This window comes from Monopterus albus, unplaced genomic scaffold (assembly GCF_001952655.1).
Source record: "Monopterus albus unplaced genomic scaffold, M_albus_1.0 scaffold5.1, whole genome shotgun sequence".
Taxonomy (NCBI): Eukaryota; Metazoa; Chordata; class Actinopteri; order Synbranchiformes; family Synbranchidae; genus Monopterus; species Monopterus albus.
The window spans coordinates 2,088,611-2,101,072 of record NW_018127885.1 but is presented as its reverse complement, the minus strand read 5'-3'; the positions used below and the strand labels follow the sequence as shown (position 1 = coordinate 2,101,072).

At 40.6% G+C, this 12,462-nt stretch overlaps 1 protein-coding gene across 1 annotated transcript in view; it reads left to right on the top strand.

The window, feature by feature from the left end:
• Positions 1-238: 238 nt before the first annotated feature.
• Positions 239-12,462, top strand: part of rasgrf1 (Ras protein specific guanine nucleotide releasing factor 1) — a 23,371-nt gene continuing 11,147 nt past the window's right edge. The window contains exons 1-9 of the mRNA XM_020613980.1: positions 239-898; positions 4,742-4,848; positions 5,137-5,284; positions 6,795-6,887; positions 6,982-7,235; positions 8,601-8,680; positions 8,802-8,995; positions 11,330-11,439; positions 11,889-12,012. Coding sequence (XP_020469636.1) covers positions 623-898; positions 4,742-4,848; positions 5,137-5,284; positions 6,795-6,887; positions 6,982-7,235; positions 8,601-8,680; positions 8,802-8,995; positions 11,330-11,439; positions 11,889-12,012 — 1,386 coding nt within the window. The 5' untranslated portion in view covers positions 239-622. The remainder of the gene's footprint in view (positions 899-4,741; positions 4,849-5,136; positions 5,285-6,794; positions 6,888-6,981; positions 7,236-8,600; positions 8,681-8,801; positions 8,996-11,329; positions 11,440-11,888; positions 12,013-12,462) is intronic.

Genomic DNA, 12,462 nt, shown 5'->3' with positions numbered 1-12,462 from the left:
GGCTAAAAATAGCAAAGAGGTAAAAATTAAATCTATCCAGCAAACTGCAGGCCCTGATTTCCATCCTATTTTGTGTTTTCCTCGTGTCCCATAAACTCTTTATATACAATCTGTTGTGTCCCCATTCTGAGAGTGTGTCACTGAAACTCAACTTATGTGGTATCTTGTTGTAACGTCCCTGTCCAAGGTCCTAAAATCTGCGTTCCCAGGCTGCGTCATGTGACTTCAGCCAGCACTGCCTAGCTCAGCACCAAGCCTGCTGGTTTCTGGAGGTTTCATGTGAGACTAGGACAAACCCCGAGCCGTTTTCTCTCTCATCTTGCTTGGTTAGACTGTTCCCGCCTCCCTTTTGTGTTTTTACACGAACGGATAATGTGGAGCTTCAATGCGCTCGGCGTATGACCAGTGATTTTAGGATGCTGGGCTTGTACCGCTCGTTTTGTTCCTCTTGCTTTACTTAAATGCCAATACGGTGAATGCGTCGGACAGAGTGGACAAGCCTGCTGCTAGAGGTCCGCGTTCAGAAAGTCAACATCTTGCCTTTTTTAAAAATTTCTCTGGAGTGACTTCAGAAGGATGTAACGACCGATCCACCTTGCACAGCTGAAGTCTTCTCCTCAACATGCAGAAGGGAATACGACTTAATGATGGTCATGTCACCTACCTGGGGCTTTTGGCAAAGAAGGATGGTACAAGACGGGGGTGCTTGAGCAAAAAGAGCTCAGACAACACGAAATGGCACACAAAGTGGTTTGCTTTGTTACAGAATATGCTCTTTTATTTCGAGAATGAGTCCAGCTCTCGACCCTCGGGGTTATACCTGTTGGAAGGATGCATATGCGACAGGGCGCCTTCACTGAAACCTTCACTGTCAGCCAAGGAGTGTTTGGAAAAGCAGGTATGGAGAGCCGGCTTTTCGCCGGTGTCAATGGGAGGCCTCGAAGTGAATAGTGGAACTATTTCATGTGGATTTGGCTTCGATATTCTCTCTCTCTCTCTCTCTCTCCCTCTCTCTCCCCCTCTCTGTCACTGCTTTATTGCTTTCAGGCTTCATGTTACAGATACTGACAAGGTGCAACGCTGAATATAAAATTAGTCCCTGCGCTGCAAATGCCTTTTAACGCAGTTTTTGCCGCAAACAACGCGTTTTCTGATGCATAGATCCTATCGTATGATGACCTCAAATCCAGAGCATCAGAATAGCACGAGGTTCCAAACTGCTGTATTGCGTGTTATGTAATACACGCATGGCATTAATGATGAGGTAACAATATTAACACCTAATGATATTACAGCAGCCCTGGCAGTGGGAGAGTTGGAGAGTTTTCAGTGGTGCATGAGATGAGATGTCAATGGATTTTGTCATTAGGATGATGTATTAGCCTGGTTGCTCATCTTAGCTTCTGACTTTGAATCATCATCTGTTCTGACGTTTTAGAGCGGACAGTGGAATATTTTAACTCTTCTTTCAATAAAACATGCAAAATGGATCGATCGATCGATAGATAGATAGATCGATAGATAAAAGTTGTGGCGTCAAGGTTTCCATCTTGTGGTGAAATAAAGAAAGCACAGTTAATGCTCAAGAAACAGCAGGGAGCCATAAAAGTCGACTCTGATCTATGAGCAGAATGAAATTATCCAGTTTAATGTCGTAATTTTCATCAGCATTGTGCATGATTACTGTTGCAGTCTATATTTAGTAATGTCTCCATCAGACCCTAAGACAACATACTGTATTGCAGGATTTGTACATTTCAGTCATATCTGCGAATGACATGTTGATTTTAAAAGATCCACTGACGGCAGCTTAAATCAGCAAAACACAAAGGTTTGGAAAAGAAAGGTTTGTTAACATTATTAATATGATAAACAGCGGAGGAGCATAATGCTTCACTGCCACTGACTGTGCTCCTCTCACCAGGCGCTGTGCCTGACTCTGTAGCTAGGGCTGCAATCCAAAGTGAGTCCAGGCTCTTCCTGTGAACAGCTGCCCTTGTGCTGACAAAGCAGAATGCAACACATTGGCTAATGCCACGCTCTCACAGTTTCTTTAAAGGCACCCCCAAGGCCTCCCTGAAATATTTGTGTCTTTTTTTTTGTTAATTTTTTGTCATCCGTGCTATTTCCATCTGGCCTCTGCTCTTTTAAATGCAGTCATGTGAATGTAAACATCCAAGCACTGAGAGGTGCACAGATAATGAATGACTAATGTGGCTGATATGATGAAGAGTTACCTCTCAATGTAAGCAAGCACTCATCCTTAAAGATAACAATAAGAGTCAGAAAATACCTTCTGCAACAGTATGTATTGCAACTTTCCAACAGTATTAATATGAATGCTAAAACATCTGGGCTAAATTGTTCCTTGCAGTCTTGCAGTACCTTTAAGGGGTCAGAGCCCATTTATAAAACCCATAGCTCGCTCATATTGGAATTTTAAAAAAGAAACAGCACTTCAACCAGTAACACAAGAAGCTATAGGAGCAATTGAAAGCTGATTTGGTACAATCTGTACTGTAAATGAAAGAATCTGGCCAAGATGTACCAGTAACACATGATGCACTGGGGTTGGTGATGCTGGTTTAGAGAAGACTTGCATCCAAACAGAAATTTCTCATTAAAATGAAAGTAGTTTTAGCACAGCTTTTCCAGACAACGCTACTGTATAACTTTTAAAAGGTTCGGGGAGGTCCTTTTACAGTAGTGCTGCAATAAAACTGAGCTGTTTATCAGTCAGTAGCAATTACAGATGGGGTAAGAATTATTCTACTCATGTAGTAAGAACAACTAATTAATTATTTACCACTCACTCTTATTCACGGCACAGCGGGACTGACAGGCAAGTTTTGCCCCATAACAAAAGAAAAATATTTCATTCACTTAAGAGCAATTATAGGATTTATTAATACTACATGCATCTCAGATCTCTGTTAAGATCAGTAAAGATTTTATAAGAACATGACTCAGCAATGAACATAAAGCAGGAAGCAGACATTATGCTTAACATTGCCTCACACCAGACACACACTGCACTGTTAGAGAGATCATGAGGGGAACTACAACAGCATGCATGCCTCGCTGCCAGAAATAGATTTGCTTTGACGGTAGGATGAATACCTAATGAATGTGAAGATGGAAGCGCAGTCAGCCATGAATAATGATCAGTTGCAGGTTGAGAGGCGCCTGTTGAACATCTGCAGGCCAGAGATTAGAGCCTGGTCTCACTCAGCATGACTGGAACAGTCCACAGGGAAGACATCATCACACTTGTAGCTGTGAATCATTTCATCATGGCTAACTTTTTGGATCTTTGTTTTGTTTTAATCAGTAGTGCATGCTCTATGTACTTATCATCAAAAAGTATCTGCAATAAATCCAATGCTAATATATGACATTTCAAAAGAAAATAGCTTTTATTGCTTTGTAAAATTACAGTTGTAACTGCAGGTGGTGTATTATTCTCTTAATATAAATGTTGAGATTAACTTATTTTCCCTGTTCAGATATTTTTTTTGCCATCAGCCATTTGGACATTTTCATGTGGGGTAAAATATTTCTGTGCCCACAGTGAAAACCCACAAACATCCCTACAGTTCATGTAAAAGCAGCATTTATTCTTTTTACATTCATCCAAATAGTTACACCATTTTGCCACTGCCCTATTAATGGCAGAATTATTCAGTAAAAATAGCCATCCATCTATTTTCTATACCGCTTATTCCTGAGCGGGGTCGATTGTTTTATATACAATATGTTTTGTATAAAAATCTTACTGTCATGTAAATGTAATCAAGTAGAAGTATTAAGTAACATAAAATGGAAATACGCAAGTGCCTCTAAAAATATAGTGTAATGTACTTATATTTAAGAGTAGGACGGAGGGGCAGAGGCTTTCAGATTTAGTTTATCAGAATCACAGCTGTTGCTATTAGCTGTTGCTTCCTGATGAGCCTGATGACAGTTCATAATAAAGTCAACACAATAGTAAAAACCTGAAATTGCAACAGTGCTTCTTTCCTTATTTTTGGAAAAATCCTTTTTTTTTTCTGTTTTAAATATTAGTTAATCAGCTGGTGGTGGTTTTATCACTGACAATCAGAGGAGGTACTTTTTATAGCATAGTTACGAATAGAATTAAGTACAGCAATCACATAACAACAGCAGCCTAAATTAAATAAGTAGAATATAGAATTCGAATGTTAAAACAAAGTGGCATGAGTTCTGGACAGTTCATTACTGCTGAGAGTCAAATGCAATAGGGAGCATGCTCATCCTAAATCAAATGACTCAAGAAAACGCAAAAAAGAGCCTAAGTGCTCACATTGACTAGAGTTGCTAGGAAACCGGTAGCGCACAGTTATGTACTTGGCCATGGCTCCAGCCTACATGTCGTATGGCATTTTCTCCTGGGAACCAGAGACATCCCAGGAACCGAGCAGGGGAAGGTTTCCCTCAGCGTGCGCCATCTATCGCATTAGTGGGCGAGAAAGATGTGGCTTCCCCAGACCTTGAGGGGTTTTAAATCACCCGCTTAACATCTGAAGCATCCAGGCAGTGAAACAAATATAAAGACAAAAGCAGTGGAGGAGCTCCAAGTCAAGCGACTATATCACAGATTTATCTAGAAGGTATCCCTTAATGAATGCTTCTTTGTGTGTAGAACATGTAACATGTCAGGTTAATGATAGTCCTGTTGTTTCTAACTAGAACTCCTCACCCTCTCCCCCATTCGTTTCAGTACTATTTCACTGTCAGCTTCACCCATGAAAACCAAAAGGCACTCGAGTTACGCACAGAAGATGTAAAGGACTGCGACGAATGGGTGGCTGCGATATCACATGCCAGGTAAACGCACAGATGAGTGAAATGTGCAGACATGGCAATTATAAGCTGAATTACTCAGTAGGGGGGTAAGTAATCTTTGATTGATGTGCTGTAGAGGTTGTTGCCATAGTTTCATAAGCGGGGTTAAAGTATGAGGAATGACAGACTTGAGAAAAAGCGCAAGACACACCTGATTGCTTTGATGTGAGATGAAACTACATGCATTCATGTGAAATCTATTACTCTAGCAAGCTCCAGTAAAACCATGCATGTGTGTGGTTTGTGTGTGTGTGTTTGCATGTGTTACAGTTACAGAAACTTGGCCACCGAGCATGAGACTCTCATGCAAAAGTATCTTCATCTGCTTCAGATTGTGGAGACGGAGAAAACAGTTGCTAAGCAATTTCGACAACAGATAGAAGATGGGGAAATAGAGATTGAAAGGCTTAAGTCAGAGGTAATATTTACTGTGATTCTTTTAAGCTCTGGAGTAGTGACGTAAACAAATGTGAATGCATTATTCGCATGTGAAAGATAATCCTCTGAACAGAAAATATTTTAATACATTGATACAATTAACAAGCATCACACCGCTACCTCAAGTCAAATATAGTAGGCTACATCTACAAATAAGCTGAATTCACTCTTTACAGTAGTGCCAGGACCTCCAATGTCTGCTGAGGAAAACATTGATAAATTGTTCCTCATAATCATGAGGAGCAATTTCTTTTGTAAAAAAAAAAAATCCAGGTCATTGTTGTCAGTACTGTCACACAGGAACTACTTCTATCTAAAGCAGCACCTTTACATGATGAGGTTTTACCAAAAGACTCACAGAGAGATGGTCGAAATACACTACTCAGACCATCAGTGAGGTTCGTCCTCTAGTCTTCACCAGGTTCTTTTGGTAGTTGAGGATAAGATGCACCTGATGTTTCAGGTGTGTTTCTTACCTCATGATCTAATATCGATGTTTTTCAACTTGTCAACAAACAGAACATTCAGGAACTGACGTTCCAGTATTTTGTGGTGTAAAGCTAAATACAGATATTTTTGACTAGCATTGCATTGCACCCCTACTCAGGAGTAACTCTTTGAGCTATTGCTTCAGGTCTTCTAATAGCAGTCCTTTACCTGTTTTGGGGTCCTCCACTGTAAAATAAGTTAAAATATCTGGGATTTTGTCCACTCTGATGGAAACCCAATATCAAAGGATTACAGGATTATCCATCTATAGGCAAATGTGTGGCAGTTGCACACATTATCAGTCAGATAAAAATAAATAGCCTTCCTGAACTGGCACAGTAATACTATTGCCACTGCTTTTTGGTTTGCAGAAACAGTGAGAGAGCTATGTATTGTGCTGCTTGTTGCTCTGTTTGCCTCATATGTGAAAACTGCTGTGAGAGGAGAAACTGAAGCACTACCCATGTTCAGACTGTCCACACTCCACTTTGCATCTCCTCTTGGAAACAATGGCTCCAAAAGGGCTGCATTCTCGGCTGTATTCTTCAGATCAAATATTTGTTGTACTTTAATGTGTAAATGTGATGCTTGACATCAAATTATATGATGAATATGCATGAACATGGATTTCTATTGCATCTCTTTATTAATGGCAATGACAATGAACTGTCTCGCTGTGTACAAAGTAAATGGAGACACTTAGCTTCAAACAGTTCATGGCAACTGCTGTCTTTTTTCAGCAGCCTGTCTACCTCTTGTCAACATGCAGGACAGTTTGGTACATATTGCATTTAAATGACCCCTGCAAATAAATATTGATACAGAGGTACCAGCCAAGTGAACAAACCAAGCTTAGTCAGGCTAATGTCTCAGTGTTGACAGTGCTGACAGGTCCTGTCCTGTTGACTCAGTCACTTTGTTTACATGCTGGTACAGTAAGTGAGAAGAAGGCAAGTATGTAAGTGGGAATGATTGGTCTTGTGGTTGCTTCCCTGTGGCAGATCGCTGGGTTGCTGAAAGACAATGAAAAAATCCACGCCAGCCCTGCAGCTGCCCCAACTGAGGATGATTCAGAAATAAAGAAGATCAAAAAAGTAAAGCATGCAGTCTGAGCTTGTTGCTAAATTCTAGACCATATTTAGATATTGAGAAACTGACCACAGCCTTTAAAAAACTGGCCTGCTGCAGGTCCAGAGCTTCCTGCGAGGCTGGATCTGCAGAAGAAAGTGGAAGACTATCATCCAGGATTACATCCGCTCACCACACGCAGAAAGCATGAGGAAGAGGAACCAAGTGGTCTTCAGCATGTTGGACTCAGAGGCCGAGTATGTCCAGCAGCTTCACATCCTGGTGAACAACTTTCTGAGGCCGCTCCGCATGGCTGCCAGCTCCAAGAAACCGCCCATCACCCATGATGATGTCAGCAGCATATTTCTCAACAGGTTGGTACCTCCCATGCCACAAGACTGTCCTATAAAAATCATCTTAAATGTGCCCTGTGGACTTTTCCACCATTAGTAGCATTATGGAGAAGTGTGTCCATGAATTGATCCCTGATTTGTTTGTATTTTCAGCACACACAAGAATGCACGAGTGTGCAGCAACATACAAGACATTTTCTGGCCACCAGTTTCTGGCTATACCACTGATCAGTGGCAATTATAAAAATCTAGCAATGTACCAACTAAATGGAGCACATGTCTGAAAAAAAAAATCTTTATTTCAGTTGTCATTATCTTGATATTGGTACACTGTACACTTTTCTGTCTCATTTCAAGACTGATACAAATGTCTTTAAAATTCCTAAATGAATTGTGTCAACATTTAGAAATTGTCATTGATAGTGATGGCAATCAGTCAGTTCGAAGTCCAACACTTTAATCCAGAAGGAAATATCTTGACAACAACTGGAGAGATGACCATTAAATTTGATACAGATGTTCCTAAATCCTTAGACAATACTGCCCTAATGTGTCGCCTCACACAGCTGGCAGTTTCAAGTCCCTGCTTGTCCAACTCCTCCAAAACTAAATGTCTGTTGACGTTTGTGACATTTAGAAATGTATTTATGAGAATGTTTGGTTGACCTATGACCTGTCTCTTGCATAGTAGCTAAATGTTCTATTGTATACCACATGCCAATATGCTGAATGCATGAATGCATTGTTTTACCACAGAAATACAGTCATTTTACAGCAAGAAAATCAAGCTTTAAACAGCAAGAGACCCAGCAATATTTGCTGTACCTCACTTAAATTTCATAAACAAGGTTTGTTAATGAAAACATATTTGACTATGTGAAATGAAATTACACACTGTTTGCAAGTTGAATGCAATTTATTGGTAAATGGTAAATGGTCTTATACTTGTATAGCGCCTTTCTATGCTTTTACAGCACACTCAAAGCACTTTCACATTATTCGGCCATTCACCCATTCGCACTCCCAAGCACTCTCGCATTCACACAATGCCATATACTGTATATGTACCATGTACTGTGTATTACATATGAAAGCCTAATATCAGTGTTTCCTGGTCCTTCAGGAACATCTTTGCTGGACAGTACAGTGAAGAGTGCAGTCTCCATGTGCCCTCACTGGCCTATTCAAAATCCAGCCACACACTCATCTAAGCACGTTCACGCTCAAAACATGCACACCCATGCTCTTGTGCACACTGTTTGATGTCAGGGCTTTCATTTATCATATACTTCACTGAATGTTGGCAGAATTATTAACTCTCAAACTTTGTGTTTGTTTGAGAAGATAATCAGTTTCACTATTATTTTTATTTTTATTTTTTTCCAGTGAAACTATCATGTTTCTACATCAGATATTTTACCAGGGTCTAAAAGCTAGAATAGCGAGCTGGCCAACATTAGTGCTGGGTAAGAAACATCTCTTCTACATTCTTTGTTTCAATTTCATAACTTTTTTTCATACCGTTGTGACTCCACGAAAGAAGCTCTTAGTATTGTTTGTGTCATTGTAGTATTCCTCTATCTGCAGCTGACCTGTTCGACATCCTGCTGCCCATGCTTAACATCTACCAGGAGTTTGTGAGGAATCACCAGTACAGCCTGCAGATCCTAGCTCACTGCAAGCAGAACCGAGACTTCGACAAGCTGCTGAAGCAGTACGAGGCCAAACCCGACTGTGAGGAGAGGACTCTGGAGACCTTCCTCACATACCCCATGTTCCAGGTTAGCTGATTTGTCTCACTGATATACCCAAGCAATATACTGTAGGCAGACCCATTTGTTTGCTGCAGAGCTTCAGCCTGAAGCCAGATTTTATTGTTAATGCTGTGCTCTCACAGCCACTCTGGCCCACGTTCTCTCTGTATAGGAACGATACCTTTGGGCCATATATTTCAGCAACTTAATACTAGGTGGCTATTGCAATGCCAGTGTTACCTGGCTGATGTTGTCAGTAAAACGTCTGTGTGTACCTATAATTTGGATGGCCACTAGTTTTAAAGTAATTTTTCCTCCTTTCTTGTAGTGTTTCTTACTGTAAAATACATTTTTGACCTTAAGGCTTTTGACTTTTAAATAATTTTAGTCTTTTGTGCGTTTGCAACCCACTATCACTGCTAAATCAACTCACTAATATTTTAAATGAACAACTAATACCACAGAGTTGTTTATGGCTGTAATGTTGTAAATACTAAAGTTATGGGGCCCTAGTTTGGGGATCCATGACATCTGATCAAGATGTATAGGCGCAAGTGATGTTTTGGTGTTTCCATGTTAATTTCGGTAATTTGACGATGAGTTAAAAAGGGTTCAAGCTCCCTAGCCAGTCATAAAGGGCTGTACTTGATCTCCTCATTATAGCAGGGGTGTGTTTTGGGCGTGACATGCAATTATCCAGTCAGTGTGTAACCTCACATTGCCTTTAAGAGACGTGTGATTTGGCGGATTGCTAGCATACTGGCGGACTTGCCAGGTCGGGCATCAGTGAGATTTTCTTTTGAGGAAACACAGACACGCTACCTGTGTGGTACGCCATGCCTTTGTTGCAATGTAACATTCAATTAGAGTCAAATGAGAAATCCATACATAGTGTATTTAGCTATAAATCTGGGCAGAAGCTGGACACTGAAGTCATGTCCTCGGTACTGTCTCTGTAAATCTGGGAGTTTACATTTTTACAGAAAAATTGCAAAAGCTTTTTAAAATTATGTTTCAGATATGAACAGTATGTTCATATCTGAATGAGTGGGAAATTCTTTGAAGTAGTATGTAGAGATAAAACGTTTAGAGATGTAACTAAGCAGTTAGTGAATTTGTCAAAAAACGACTGAACGGTTCATGCATTGATTCTATCACACCACAGATGCTGTGACTAATGTGTCTTACCCAGAGTATATTCAGACCTAACACCAGGTTACCCACTTCTTAACCATGTCCCATTACTGCCAGTGTACATAAGGTGTGATTTGCAGGTTTACTGAGTGCCTTTAAAGCATATCATAGACTCAGTTATATTCAGTTATTTTCAGTTAACCTCTTTAGCCTCAGCACTGTTTTGGTCATTCTATTATCTGAGACTAAGCTGAAGATGTAAGGTGACCCAGCTCTCTCCATTAGAGCTGACGGCCTGCTGGTTAACTTTTAAAAAACCCACTTGTACAGGTGTTCATTTGAAAATGATCAAAGACAACAGGTTGTTACAGCTGGGAGGCGACAGTGGTGCGGTGGATAGAGCAGTCATCTCCCAGCTGGAAGTCTGAAGCTTCAAATCTCGGTGCCTCCAGTCCACATGTCAAAGTGTCCTTGGGCAAGACACTGAACCATTGTCCCCGATGGTTAGAGCCATCGGGTGAGTTGGCACCGCAGATGGCTGCCTCGGTACTGTACCGGAAACAAATTCTTTGTGTGTAACATACTTGGCCAATAAAGGTGATTATCCTTATCCTGAGGTAGTTTGCAATATGTATGATAAAGGGAGTTTTAGTATACTGCCCAGATATAAACTATATGATATATAATTGGGCATATTTCATACTGAATAAATAATAGTAATCTTGTAACTAAAATGATTGATTTTGACTGTAACTAAAGCAACATTTTCATCCATGTGTTCTGGCCAGAATGGCTAAGTCAGTACTTGGTCTCAGTGACCCACCTCCTTCTTAAACACTCACTGGGAGTGATGTCCCATATTGTAGCATCACTGATCAACAACAGAACCAGCAGGCATTTCTCTGCGTTTGCTCAGAATATCCCTGCAGTGTTTTTATGTCTATAAAAAGTGGCTGTTTTGGAGCTCAGACTTTAATAATGGCTCCTTTCTGGCATGGCAGGTAGTTTCCCAACAGTCCACTCTGCTGGCGCCTACTGCAGGCTGTGCTGTGTTGATAATAAATTTTGCTGATGAGTGTAGATTGTGCTCTCTACTGATCTACTTTTCATTAGTCTACATGCACATGTCTTCCTGTGTACATGTTTGTGTTGTTGTTACATTTATGGTTCCATGTAAGCTGTTATATTTGAGTGTGACTCCCCTGTTGCCTTCTGCTTTGTCTCTAGATTCCGCGCTATATTCTTACGCTCCACGAACTTCTGGCCCACACACCTCATGAGCATATAGAAAGAAACAGTCTGGACTATGCCAAATCTAAGCTGGAGGAGCTTTCCAGGTACTTTCGTCTAATATCGTCAAAACCAAAAATTGCATGGTGCCTCAACTGCACACCATAACTTGGCATCAGCATCATAAACCAGGCATGTGGACGTGCTTTTTCAGCCATAAGCAGTGTCTGCAGGTGTCCTTTCATTCAGTGGTAACAACCTCACCAAAAACACAGGGGCAGCCAGTGTGAGAGCCTGAGAGGGCAAATCAAGTCTGTAACACTGGCTACTGCTTGTGAAGCCTAAGATGTGTATATCAACATTTTTTCTCTTCTCTTAAAATTAACTGATGGATTCTTTATGAAAAATAATAGATTTTGAGTGCCCCCAGTTTAAATTCTGCCCACAGCTGTAAAATGAACATTAGCAGTAAGACTTTGTTTTTCCTGTCTTGTTCCATACTGGATCTCATACTTTTTCTGATTAAATGAGAATGATGAAATGGCTCTTTTACCAGAATCATGCACGATGAAGTGAGCGAGACCGAAAACATCAGGAAGAACCTGGCCATAGAGCGCATGATCGTAGAGGGCTGCGAGATTCTCCTTGACACCAGTCAGACGTTTGTAAGACAAGGTAACGCCTGCCCTCAAGTGTTGTACTTCAAAAGAACTGAATTGTGTAGAGGGGTATTTCCTGTCCGTCGTCACCTGTCTGAAAGCCCAGCCTCACAAGTTCAGCACTGTACAGATGGGAAATAGTTTTTTCTTCTTCTTCTTCTTCTTCTTCTTCTTCTCTCTCTCGCTCTCTGGGGAACAACATGTACTCTTTGTGAGGAGAGTCTTTAATTTCCAAGTGTAATTATACTGTTCTGAGGCAAACTGATGATGAATCTGGGCTTGTAAATGTCATCCATCCCCAGCAGGCCTTGATGGGAGATGAAGGAGAAAACAGAAATGGTAGATTATTTAATCCTTATTATCTCCTGTATATGTATTCAAATGTAGAGGGCAAGATGAGCAAATTAAGACTGATTCTTTTATCTTGCTCATTTTTTCTTACCCCTCCCTGTCTTCCATTTATATATGTAT